At 49.4% G+C, this 12,325-nt stretch overlaps 1 protein-coding gene across 7 annotated transcripts in view; it reads right to left on the reverse strand.

Annotated features, from left to right (window-relative positions):
- Zer1 (zyg-11 related cell cycle regulator) overlaps positions 1 to 12,057 on the reverse strand; it is a 28,736-nt gene extending 16,679 nt beyond the window's left edge. For all 7 annotated transcript variants that reach the window (XM_034636081.2, XM_027943264.2, XM_027943271.2 and 4 more), the window contains exons 1-2: positions 11,702 to 12,057; positions 1,326 to 1,575 (exon numbers count right to left, since the gene is read on the reverse strand). In XM_034636081.2, coding sequence (XP_034491972.1) covers positions 1,326 to 1,483 — 158 coding nt within the window. In that variant the 5' untranslated portion in view covers positions 1,484 to 1,575; positions 11,702 to 12,057. The remainder of the gene's footprint in view (positions 1 to 1,325; positions 1,576 to 11,701) is intronic.
- Between the last annotated feature and the right edge of the window lie 268 nt (positions 12,058 to 12,325).

The raw sequence follows: 12,325 nt of genomic DNA on the forward strand, positions 1-12,325 counted from the left end.
TCCTCCTCCTCCTCCTCTTCAACCTGGCTCCATCCTGACTGCACTACAGGTGAGATTGAAGATGCCCCAGAAACCAGAGGTCTAATGGTAGCTCTCAGGGTAACCTAGTGATGCAGGGGCTTCAATCAACACAAAATCCCAAGCTCTTCCTCCCAGAAGCCTGAGCAACACCCCACCAAACAGATACCTGTGCCACCTCCCCCAAAGGACACCTGCCTTCACCTGCAGGCCTTCCCAGGACCTTTCAAACAGTGGATGAAACCAAGGGGTTTGGAGTGCCCAGCTGGGCACAGGGCAAACCCTCAGTAAGAGCCCACAGAGGCATCAGCCCATACCAGAATCCTGGGCTGCTGGAGGGGTTTGGGACTCAACACTCTGAACCTAAATCCTGGCCTGCTGGCTCCCTACCTGGGAAAGTTCATATAAATAACTGAACTTCCCTGCCCCTCTGTTTCTTTATCTGTAAAATTAAAAGTAACTCTGGTCGGCAAAGTGACCAACCATGCCTGACCCACATTTTGCCCTCAGGACATCATTATGAGTCCAGCTCTATCCTCAGTTCCCTCACAGTTCCCATTTTGCTATCCAACTCTTTGGTCTAACTATTCCCCTTCAGGAAATTTCCTTCAGTTCAAGCAAGCTTCCTGGTTGAGCTTTATCTGCCTCTAGGATCACAGAGCAATGGGGAGTCCCTTAAGGGGCTACATAAAGATTTTCTGGCCCTGTGCAGTGGTGCATGCCTGTAATCCTGGCAGCTCAGGAGGCTGAGGCAAGATCTCAAGTTCAAAGCCAGCCTCAGAAATTTAGGAAGGCCCTAAGCAATTTAATGAGACTTCTGTCTCAAAATTTAAAAAATGAAAAAGGGCTGGGGATGTGACTCAGTGGTTATGTACCCTTGGGTTCAATCCCTGGTACAAAACAAACAAACAAAAAATCAAAACAAAACCTTCTGGATGGTTTCATCTCTGGCCATGGATCCATTATTCTAGTAGCAGCCCATCAACCCATGTGTCCGTATTCACTTAATTCATAGGTGCAGACACCCATAGAAGTACACACACACGGGATAGCACATAACTCCTTCATTTACACGTAGGCTCTTACACCATCTCATCCCTAAATGTACACATGCAATTTCATACCACATATGTATAAACACCCATTTCTTCATGTGCACATCCCTGTATACACATACCAACATGCACACATGCAAACTCTTACGCTTACGGATACAACACCATTCTCCTGCACCCACATGGTCCTAATATCTCTGCACAAACTCATGCTAAGACCCCCACCCTGTCCCAGCCCTGAGGCTTGCTCACTCATTGACCAGCCGGTCACAGATCTCGCTGGGCAAGAAGATGTCTGGATGTAGCCGCAGGGTCTCCTTATCCAGCAGGTAGCCCAGGGTGCCATCCAGGTTGCGTAGGCAGAAGTCAGTACAGAGGGTCATCAGGGACTCGGGCGTATCAGACGCCATGCTGGGAGCAGGCAGGTGGCCACTCCAGGACAAGTGCCCCAAGGGCAACAGTGACTCCCCAGTACTCAAGGGATCATTGGCAGAGCTACAGCCTGGAGAATGGGAAAGAAGCCAAGTGAACCATAGATAAGGGTCAGAAGCATCAGCTGCCCTATGTCCATTCTTTGAATAGGGAAACAGGCCCCCGACATCACACTCAAATTAGCAGGTTGGCAGCACTAGGCCCAGGACTCTTGATTCCCTCTTTTACCCATCTCTGCTGTGCCACAATCTATGTACAATCTGACCTTCAAAGAATGGGGGCCTTGGGCTGGGCTTGTGGCTCAGTGGTAGAGTGTTCGCCTAGCTTGTGTGAGGCACTGGGTTTGATCCTCAGCACCATGTAAAAATGAAATAAAGATACTGTGTCCACCTACAACTAAAAAATAAATATTTAGGAAAAAAAAAGAATGGGGGCCTTGTCCAACTGTTTCTTTGATTTTTACAATGCCTGTGGGTGGACATCTGAGTTGAGGACCACTGCTTGGGAGGGGATAACAGGGACCTTCACCATCTGCTTCTCAAGACCCTAACTGCTACAGCAAGGTGACCTGTGTTGTGGGGTCCTTCCTCATCTATGTAGAGTTCCCTCTGCGGAGAACAGTGCCAGGGCTTCACAGACACAATATCTTCAAATCTCATGGTATATGACTAAAAATGGAGATGCCTCCCAAGGGAAATAAAATATATATGTTAATGTCAAAACTTGTACATGAATGTTCATAGAAGCATTATTTGTAGTAACCAAAAGATGGAAACAACTCAAATGACATCAACTGATGAAGGGATGAACAAAACGTGGTTCATCCACAAAAGGCTGAATATCACTGAGCCATAAAAAGATGAATATTATTCATTCACAAAAATACTGATGTAGCATTGGACCTTGGAAGTGTTATGCTAAAGTCAGGTGTGGTGGTGCACACCTGTAATCCCAGCTGCTTGGGAGGCTGAGGCAAGTTCAAGGCCAGCCTGAGCAACTTAGTGAGACTCTGTCTCAAAATAAAGAGTAAGAAGGGCTGGGGATGTAACTCAGTGGTAGAGTTCAATCTCCAGAACCAGAAGAGAAAGCAACACCACTACCACTGGCCGGCAGTACCTAGCATCGGCCAAGACATGCAACAGCGGAAGTCCACTGTTAGTGGGAGTGTAAATCAGTGTGCATGGGGAGTGCAACGAAACACTGCTTAACACTTTACTGAAGCTGAATATACATATGTTCAAGGTTCAGCAATTTTGCTCCCAGGTAGATAACCAAAGAGATGAACATTTGTATGTGAACATTCACAGCCACAGCACCATGAAATGGCCCCAAACAGAAAAGGACCTGGATGTCCACTGAGATTGGGATAATATTGCATATTCACCAGATGAACTGCACTGCCATGAGAATCACAATCTAATTAATAGCTTGGATGGACCTCACAAGTAAAGCAGCTGGACACAAAAGTATACATTATATCAATCCATTTAGGTATCACTCCTTTAAATTCAAAACCGCAATCTAATCTGTGGTTCCTTAGATGGGAAGAGTGACTGGAAGCAGGTTTCTTTTCCTTTTCTTTTTTGCTTTGTTTTGTTTTTGGTACTGGGAACTGAACCCAGGAGAGCGTCACACTGAGTCACATCCCCAGCCCCTTATTTTTTATTTTGAGACAGGGCCTTACTAAATTGTGAGGATGGCCTTGAACTTGCAATACTCTGGAAGAGGGTTTCTATGGTGCTGATGAGCTTGTAGCCTTTTATTTGAGTGCCGGATACAGACATATTCACTTTGAATATTCCTGAAGCTATATATCATTCTGTGTGCACTTTTTCAAATGTATAATTCAATATAAAGGTAAGAAAATGGTCTGGACACCAAAAAGGCATACGCTTAGAAGGGCAGGAGGCCTGGTGCACACCTGTAAACTCAGCAACTCACAAGGCTCAAGCAGGAGGATTACAAGTTTGAGGCCAGTCTCAGCAACTTAGTGAGGCCCTGTCTCGAAATAAAAAATAAAAAGGGCTGAGGATGTAGATCACTGGTAAAGTGCCTCTGGTTTCAATCCCCAGTACAAAAAAAAAAAAAAGGAAAAAAAAATGGAGGAGTTGGTCAAGTGATAATCTAGCTAATAATGTACTGATCACCACTAGAGACTGAACAGTCACATTTAAATTGGTTGAACAAGAACAATTTCTAGCCAGGCATGTCGGTACATGCCTGTAGTCCCAGCCATTCAGGAGGCAGAGGTGGGAGGATTGCTTGAGCCCAGGAGTTCAAGGCCAACCTGGGCAACATAGTAAGAGATCCCTCCCCCCGCAAAAAAGAAAGAAAGAAAGAAAAAATTTCTAGGGGCCGGGGCTGTGGCTCAGTGGTAGAGCTCTTGCCTAGCATGGGTGAGGCACTGGGTTCGATCCTTAGCACCACATAAAAATAAATAAATAAATAAAACAAAGGTATTGTCCACCAACAATTTAAAAAAAATTTTTAAAAAAAGAAAGAAAATTTCTAGAACCTAGGACAGTCAGGAGTTAAACCCTAACCAACATTTTCCTATTAAGTCTGTATCAAAGAGGAGGAAATAAACAAGCAAAACTAGTCTACAGTATTAGAAGTCAGGGTGGTATCTACCTTTACAGGCAAGCAGGAATTAGGTGACAGAGTGGCTTCTGGGACAAGTGTGTTCGCTTATGGAAATCCATCAAACTCTGCACTCACATTTTGTGTGCCTTTTATTATGCATGTTACACAGTGGGCTGTCTGTATCCAGAGGTTCTACAGATTCAATCAAACGTGAATCAAAAATATATATATTTTTAATTGTCTGTACTGCATGGAACTTATACAGACTTTATTCATGTCATTATTCCCCATGTAAGACAGTGTAACTACTTACTCAGCAAGTGCATTATAGTATGTATCATAAGTAATCTAGAGATGTTTTAGAGTACATGTGAGGATGTGTATAGGCTTTCCACTAATGTTATACCATTTTATGTAAGGGACGTGGGCATCTTGGTATCCAAGAGGGGTCCTGGAAGCAGTCTCTGATGAACACTGAGAGATGACTATTTTAAACAAGTTTTTAGGGTGTTAGGGGTACAGTGAATGAGGACCTGGGTTTGATCTTCATTACCCCCAAAAAAGTTTTTAAAAAACTGCAGGTTCTGTGGTCAGACAGATCAACGCTTTAACTCCAAAATTTACTAGTGACTTATTTAACACCTGTTTCCTCAGGGCTGTAGAGCAAATGAGACAATGCTGGGGACATGTGTAGTACCAGCTTGATGCAAACAGAACACAACATATGCTGGTTACAACCCCTGTCACAGATGGGGAAACAAGCTGGGAGACAGAGGCCAGTGTACAAACGGAGGCTGCAATACATTGTGGGCTCCGCAGCCAGCAGTTCTGAGCTCAAGCGCAGCACCACCACTCACCAGTGACCAAGCTGGACAAGTGAAGTTGGGTGGACCTAGCTCCAAGTCTCAGCCTTGTCACATAAGAGCAGGTGGACCTGAGCAAGGGTCTTCCCCTCTCTGTGCTTCAGGGTCTTTTTCTATAAAATAGGGTCATAGTCCCCTACCCATAGTACCGCATGAAGATTACGTGGAATAATACAGACAGGACCTTGCATGGTGGCTGCAGGTAGTAATTACTCGATAAAAGAAAATCATCCTTATCATTATTATCTTTGCCGTCTCCTACGCCATCTGCCTGGCCTCCACACAGAACAGGGTCTGTCCCAGCCCAGCTCCAGCCTGGGGCTGCCAGGCCTGGGCCTCCCACAAGGCCCATTGTTGTGTCAGCTGCCCCATTGGCAATGTGACACCCTTAGGGAAGGCACCAGAAGTGGGCAGCCTGGATCCCAGGCATGTCCATCCTCTGCCTTCATTGGTTTCTGGATCTTCAGGACCCAGCAGCTCTCCACTGGGAGCCTGGAACCAGGAGGCCCCACCCTGCTGGGAACCAGCAGGTCCAACTCTTCCAGCAGTCACTTAAGGCCTCTGGAATTAGAACCAGGTCTCTGCCTTGCTCAGTCTCCTCTGACCCCCTATTCTGACCAATCTGGCCTCCTTCACTGGACTGGTAAGACACCCTAGGCCCAGGTCACCTTCAGACCTTTGCTCAGTCTATTCTCTTTCAACAGAATCCATCCAAATTTAACTCATTATGCCACTTTCTACTCTAAATACTGTTTCTCTACCCTCCATCTACATACACATTCATGTCCTCCCTTCAGAAAGCATCTCCTGACCACGCCAGCCCATCCTACCTCCAAACTCACTTCTTATTTAGCTGATCCTATGACCCAGTGCCAAGGGTACTTACTTTGCAAAGCCATCCCTGACCTGGCAGGCTGCTCCTGCTGCGCATCCTCCGTGGGCCCTGCCCCAAAGCTAGATGAGTCTAATCATTTAGTTTCCTTGGCAGACAGCAGCTCATGAGGGTAGGAAGTTGGCAGCCTGTTTGGCATCATGTCCCTGGGCCTGTGCACCCAACAACTCTCTCCTGAGTGCTATGGATCCAATAGTAAGCAAACCAGGCCATATCCTTACCCTCATGGAACGTTCTAGCTCTGGGGGGCTAGACATCCACCTAGGAAGTACATGAATGCACCTCACACAAGTAGGCCAGTGTTCTGAAGGCCAGTGTTCTGAGGCTCTGCGGAACTAACTAGGGGCCCTGCGGGACTAACTAGGGGCCATGCTCTAGGCTGGAGAATCATGGCAGGCTCCTTTGGAAGTCACAATTCAGCTCAAAAGATGAGTCCTAGTTAATTCTGGTAGTGAGAAAAGAGAAAGATGTTCTAAGAAGAAGGAACAGATGAGCACAGGCTAGAAGCGGGGATTGCAGGATTGATGCTATGGGCTCTGGCCCAGGACTGCTGGCTAAATGAACAAGGGTGGCACTGGACACCCAATGCGGGGCCTGATACCCAGGACAGTCTCAACAAGTGTTCATGGCAGCAGCGATGAAAGCCTCAAAGTCTGAGTCCCATGAAGTTGGGAAACGGTCCACTGCGCCCAGGACCCTGCTGGCCGCTCAGTGGCTGCAGGTGGAGCCTCGCGCCTGAGTGGGAAGAGCTGCCGGGGCTCTTCTTTCCTGAAGGTCTGATCTCAGGTGCCCTGCCCCCATGTGGAGGAAACACCACCATGTCTATTGCCCAGGCCACCAAAAGCCCCCCAAGGACAACCCTGGCCGAAGGCGCCATCTGCTAACCTCCCTTTGGCAGAGCTAACCCAGCTGCCAGGGGCCAGGGTAGGCTGGAAGAGGAAGAAGCCTTTCTCATCTTGGCACAGAGGCCGGCAGGCCTGAGGGCTTGAACACCCTGCCACTTGTGCCCCAGCTAGCTGCAGGCCTGGCACCTGCTAGAGGCAGCCATCTCCACCTACTCCATCTCCTGGGGCCTTAGGGATCCTCATTCTCATGGCAGACACTGGCCAGGTGGAATTCTATGCTTTTGTCAGTCCCTTTTTCTTGCAGGTTTTCTAAAACTGGATCCATCACAAGCTTAAAAAATTCTGGGGGAAAGGGACAGTGGGAGAGAAGAGAAAAATAACAGTGACAGTGCCAGCAGCGGCAATAGCAGCTGCCACCTTGCCTCCATGTTGGGCGCTCCAGACTGGTACTAAGCTCTTTATAGGCTTTACTTTGTATAGTCTCTTATTTAACCAACAAAACAACAGGTCCCAGTGCCCTGTACTTGGAGTGAATTCATCATTTGCATAACAATTTGTCTATGACCCTTCCCCCAGCCCAGCTCCAGAGATGGGGACTGTCTCCTCCCTGCACATCCTCTGCACCCTCCCTGCCGCTTGCGCCTGGCATCTAGCAGAGCACAGGTTGCTGTGTGGGAATCTCCTCACTAGAGATCTACTAGGCTGGGACCGCTAGCCATTTGCTGATAAGTTTGCCAGGCGCACACACTAATCCAGAGCTGGCCTGAGATCCTGAACAGGGTGGGATACAAACCTATGCCAGACTCCAGCTTCTCACCAACCACTGGATCTTTGGTCCACCCATCTAACCAAGAGAGGGGAAAGACAACTGAGGACCGGAGGAGGGAGCAAGGGACCCCACCAGCATCCTGATTCTCAGGGGACAGAGAAGCTGAGGGAGCCAGAAACTCTGATTCTTGGAGCAGCGCCCACCCTGTGAAATATTAACCCGTGAGCTGGTGGGGGGACCCAGACAAATGCCCTATTTACAGAGGCTGGAGGCTTGCCAGGAGGGAGTAACTCATGGGCCAGAGATTGGGCGTGGGAGGCTGCTTGGAAGGGAGTCAGGACAAATGCTAGGGATCTCCAGGGGCAGGGGTACAGTGAGGATCAGAGATCACCTGGCCTGAAAGGTCTCCAGGGACTAAATTCGCAGGGCAGGTTACTGTAGGAAGATGCAGAAATGGAAGGAGGGAGGAATGCGTATCCCCACTAGGTGGCTACTGACTGGTACCTCCTCTTTTGATAACTAAGCAATTAACAAATACTGTGAAAAAGAGAGAGGCAGGCCTTTGGGGTGCTAGGCTAGGCTAGGAATCAGACTGCCTGGACTCTCTTCTAGCAATCAAACTAATTAATGATCACACTCACATGGAGTACAAAGTACACGCCAAGGACTCTGCTCGCCATTGATATGAGTTACCTGTCTTCATTTTCTCAACCCCACTAGAGGCAGGAGTTGTTGTTATAATTTACGATTGATAGGTGCAGCAGCTGAGGCTGAGTGGCCACATAGACTGCGACAGACCACGCATGTGGGCCGTGCGTGTGGGCCTACAGATACGAGCACGATGTTCACAGTACAGGCTCAATGCTTCAAGCTTTCTAGGGACGTTATCACCAATGCCATAGATAGTCACTAAGGGGCATGTTTTTGTTTTGTTTCCCAGATGAAGATACTATGGCTCAAAGATGTGCGTTAACTTGCACAAGGTCCCCAGCAAGCCAAGCTCATTATTACATGCTACAGGCACAGACCGTTTCTCCTGGCCTTGGCTTTCCTTCTGTGTATGAGCCTCTATCGCATCCTCACAACTCTGCATTTGAGCACTGAGCACAGATGATCCTGTCGTCCTGGCAAGGAGTCCAAGGGCATGTATCATATTTTTGGTACAGGACTGGAAGTTTTCTGAGGGCAGGGCCCCTACAGGATCCATGAGGTCTCCATTATGCATGGGGTGGGTGACCAGCTACTTGCAGGTGAAGGAGCCTGAGCTCTGTGAAGTCCCCCAGCCAGTGTGTTCCACACTCAATATTGATCATAGTCCTTACCTGTTAAGGTGTGTTGTGAACTGCACCTGCCTCATGGGGTTGCTGAGGAGATGTCATGAAATACTGGCAGGAAGATGGTAATGAATAATTATAATGAGTGAGGTTCCTGAGCACACTCTTAGAGAGACCCTTCTGCTCACCTCCGAAACTGAAAAACCAGCCTCATTGATTGAACCAGATATGATGACATTGGTCCCAAAATAGATGACTCAACAGGGGTCTCTGAATTCACATTTCAGGAGTTGAGAACAGCAGTGGTGCTAAAGCCAAGCAAAAAACCTGAGGGCTAAGAGCATCCCTCTGCCCAAGGGGCTCCCAGGACATGTCTGCAGAATCCTCATGATACTAATGCAAGAACTGTTCTACTTTAGGAGGATTGAAAGCTCAAGGCCAGCCTGAGCAACTTACTGAGACCCTGTCTCAAAATAAAATTTTAAAAAGGGCTAGGGATATATCTCAGTGGTAGAGTACTTTCCTAGCTTGTGTGAGGCCCTGGGTTCAATCTCCAGTACCACACGCACGTGCATGCACACGCACACAAACACACACACACACATCAAAAAAAAAAAAGAAAAGAAAAGAAAGAAAGAAAGAACTCTCTTCACTTTTGCAGGGAGCTTTGGAGGGCACCTAATTCTTTTCTGACCTTTGTCTCACTTCATCCTCCCAGTAACCTTCAGAGTCAGCCAGAATAGGAGGGCATTATTCTCCGTGTACAGATAGAAAACTGAAGCCCAGAGAGGGGATGGGACTTGTTCAAGTGTACATGGGAAGCTGGCAGCAGAGCTATGGTATACACCCAGATCCTCGGGTCCCTAGTCTGGAGCTCCAGTCACAACAGCCTGCTCTAACATGTGGGCTCCCAGCTTCTAAGCGCTCTGACCTCTCCATTTCAGTTTCTTCCTATCTTCCTTTCATGGTGCTAGGGATGAAAACCAGGGCCTCACACATGCTAGGCAAGTACTCCACCACTGAGCTACAGTTGCCATGCTCAGCCCAAGGCTCAGACCTGATGCTGCAGCTAGGCTTGGCAGGGAGGAGGGAGAGCCAGAGTGGTTCTGAAAGGTTGCGAAGCCTCTGCCTCTGCCTCTGCCTCTGCCAGGCCTCTACCTGTAGACTGGCCACCTATACTCCAATGGCATATCTAGGCACAATGCCCTTCACAATCTGCCTCCAAGTGGCATTCACTTTTGACAACATAATTTTGCTTCTATTTCAAAAGTCCCCATCACCTTCCATTGCTACTCACCAATACCAAAAAGCCAGGACCCACCTACCAGCATCCCTGTAGGACACACAACCACTGTCACCACTAAGGGGTGTCAGGAAGTTTCTACTGTGCCTCCTCAATATGCCCCCAAATCCTACTAGTTCTGGGGAGCATACAGAGCTGGTGGACACTACCAGCTGGTGCTAAAAAGAAAGGCTCTGCAACAGACACAAGCACAGACAATTCCTCATTGTCATGTCATCCACATCAACATCAACCGCTACATATTAAGGACCGCTATGTGCCAAATACTTCAGCAATGCTCTCATTTAACTCAACTGCCCTATTTTACAGATGAGAAGACTGAGGCAGAGGAAGGTGGCCCACATGCTCACAACCAACAGCATAAATTGACTTGACAATGGTGCTCTATGGGTGTTTTTTGGTATGTGCTTCATCAATGGTTGTTACAAAGATGGGACAAGGGCACTTACAGCACAAGGCCAGAGCACAGTGGTCATTTGTCATCTGAAACAAATCCGTATTTTTTCCAACCACCAGCAGCACTTCTATAGCACGGTTCTGAAAGGGAACCCATGAGACACCCTGTGACCCTGCACCACAGAGACAGCTCTGGCATGTGCCCTCCATTATCTGGTTCCAACTTTTCTGTGACTTCCTTGCCAACCACTCTCTCCTTCACCCTTCTCCAGCTCTCTGTTCTCTTGCTGTTTCTTAAACTTACTAAGCACATGACCTCAGGACCTTTGCACCTGCTGCTGAATGTTCTGCACCAGAGTGTATGGCTTACTCTCTTACTCATCTCTGCTCAAATATCACCTTATTAGTGACCTTCCCTGACCACCTTTTATAAAGAGGTGACCCCAGCCTCTGGTTCCCATGGTCCTCCTCCTTTATTTTTCTCCATGACACCTATCACCACCTACATTTTGTACATTTGTTATTTGTTAAATGAACAAAAATAGAGGCCCCTCACCCTTGACAACTGACTCCTGGTCTAAGCATAGCTCCTGTTATCCTTTTCAAATCTATCTCTCATGGTCACTTTAACCAGTTTGAATCCTAAAGAGAAACATTCTGTGGGAAAGATCATACAGAAGGCCTTTCCCCAGGTGTCAGGCATCCTCTTCCCCCTTAAAAACCTAATTAACTCAAAGGCACAGGCAGAGTCGGGAAATCTTGGATTCTAGCGGTCAAAGAGCAGCCAAATCAAGTTCCACCTATAGAATGATAGTGGCCAGCATGGTCAATTTCACTTTCAACTCACTACCGGGATTTCCTGGCCTTCAGGTTGAATCCCATCCATCCCTTTCCCACCCTGTTGGATGTCCCTTGTCATCCCTTTGGGGAGCTGATCCAGAATCCAAGCCGTCCCTGAGCATTTAAGCACTGCTCTGGGGAAAACGAAAGCTCATCCAACAGGTAGGAGGGGCAGAGGCTGGCCTTCTCAGCCCGATTCCCCCATCTTGCAGGGGCGTCCGACAGAGCGTCATTTTCTTTCTGGAGGAAGGGAGCTCAGTTTTAAAGGTACATTTTTCGGACCAGGCGGCGAGGGTGGAGAAGGGAGCCCTCCCACCAAGGGCCAAGATAGACCTCTGCAAGGGGTTGCGGCGGCAATGGACAGGCCCCGGAGGCAGGAGGGGAAGGATGAGGACGCAGGTACATCCCTTGGCCTGGGGTCCAGGACCTACCCTGGGATGGGGCTGCCCTCAGCGCTGGGAAGCAGTCAGGATGCTTCGTAGGCGAGGAGGAGCGGAGGATGGGGCCCGGGAGAATCCGGGGCCAGAGCGCTTCAGGAGGTTGGGGATCTCGTCCGTCTAGGGCCGGGGTCCGGGGCGCCCGGGGGTCGGCGGGGCGGAGCCTGTGATGCTGAGGGCTCGAGACCGGGGCCAGAGCGGGTCACGACAGGGACCCCGTGGCCGTTACCTTGCCCTGGCTGCGGGCAGGGCTGAGGGCCGCCAGGTGCTGCCTCCCGGGCCCAGCCCCTCCCCCGATCCGGCTTCTACGACTCAGAGCGGCCAGCCGCCGCCGCCTCCGCTGTCAACAAACCCCGAGCGCGTCACTTCCGGGGCCGCCCCTTAGCAACAGTGAAGGGGTTCCCCCGACGAGTCCCGCGGCGAACGCGGGCGGCGGCAGCGGAAGGTTCCGGGGCTTGGCGGCGGCTCCTCCCGGGACGCGACCCTGGCTCGCAGTGGAGGAGGGAGCGGTGCGTGGACACTGCGGCCCGGAGTTCGCGTGCTCCGGGGCTCGCCCTGGCCTGCGAGGGGCCGGCTTGCGTGAGCCCAAGGCCCAGGCAGGACTGGGTCCCTGTCTTG

The sequence above is a fragment of the Marmota flaviventris genome, chromosome 13, assembly GCF_047511675.1.
Source record: "Marmota flaviventris isolate mMarFla1 chromosome 13, mMarFla1.hap1, whole genome shotgun sequence".
NCBI lineage: Eukaryota > Metazoa > Chordata > Mammalia > Rodentia > Sciuridae > Marmota > Marmota flaviventris.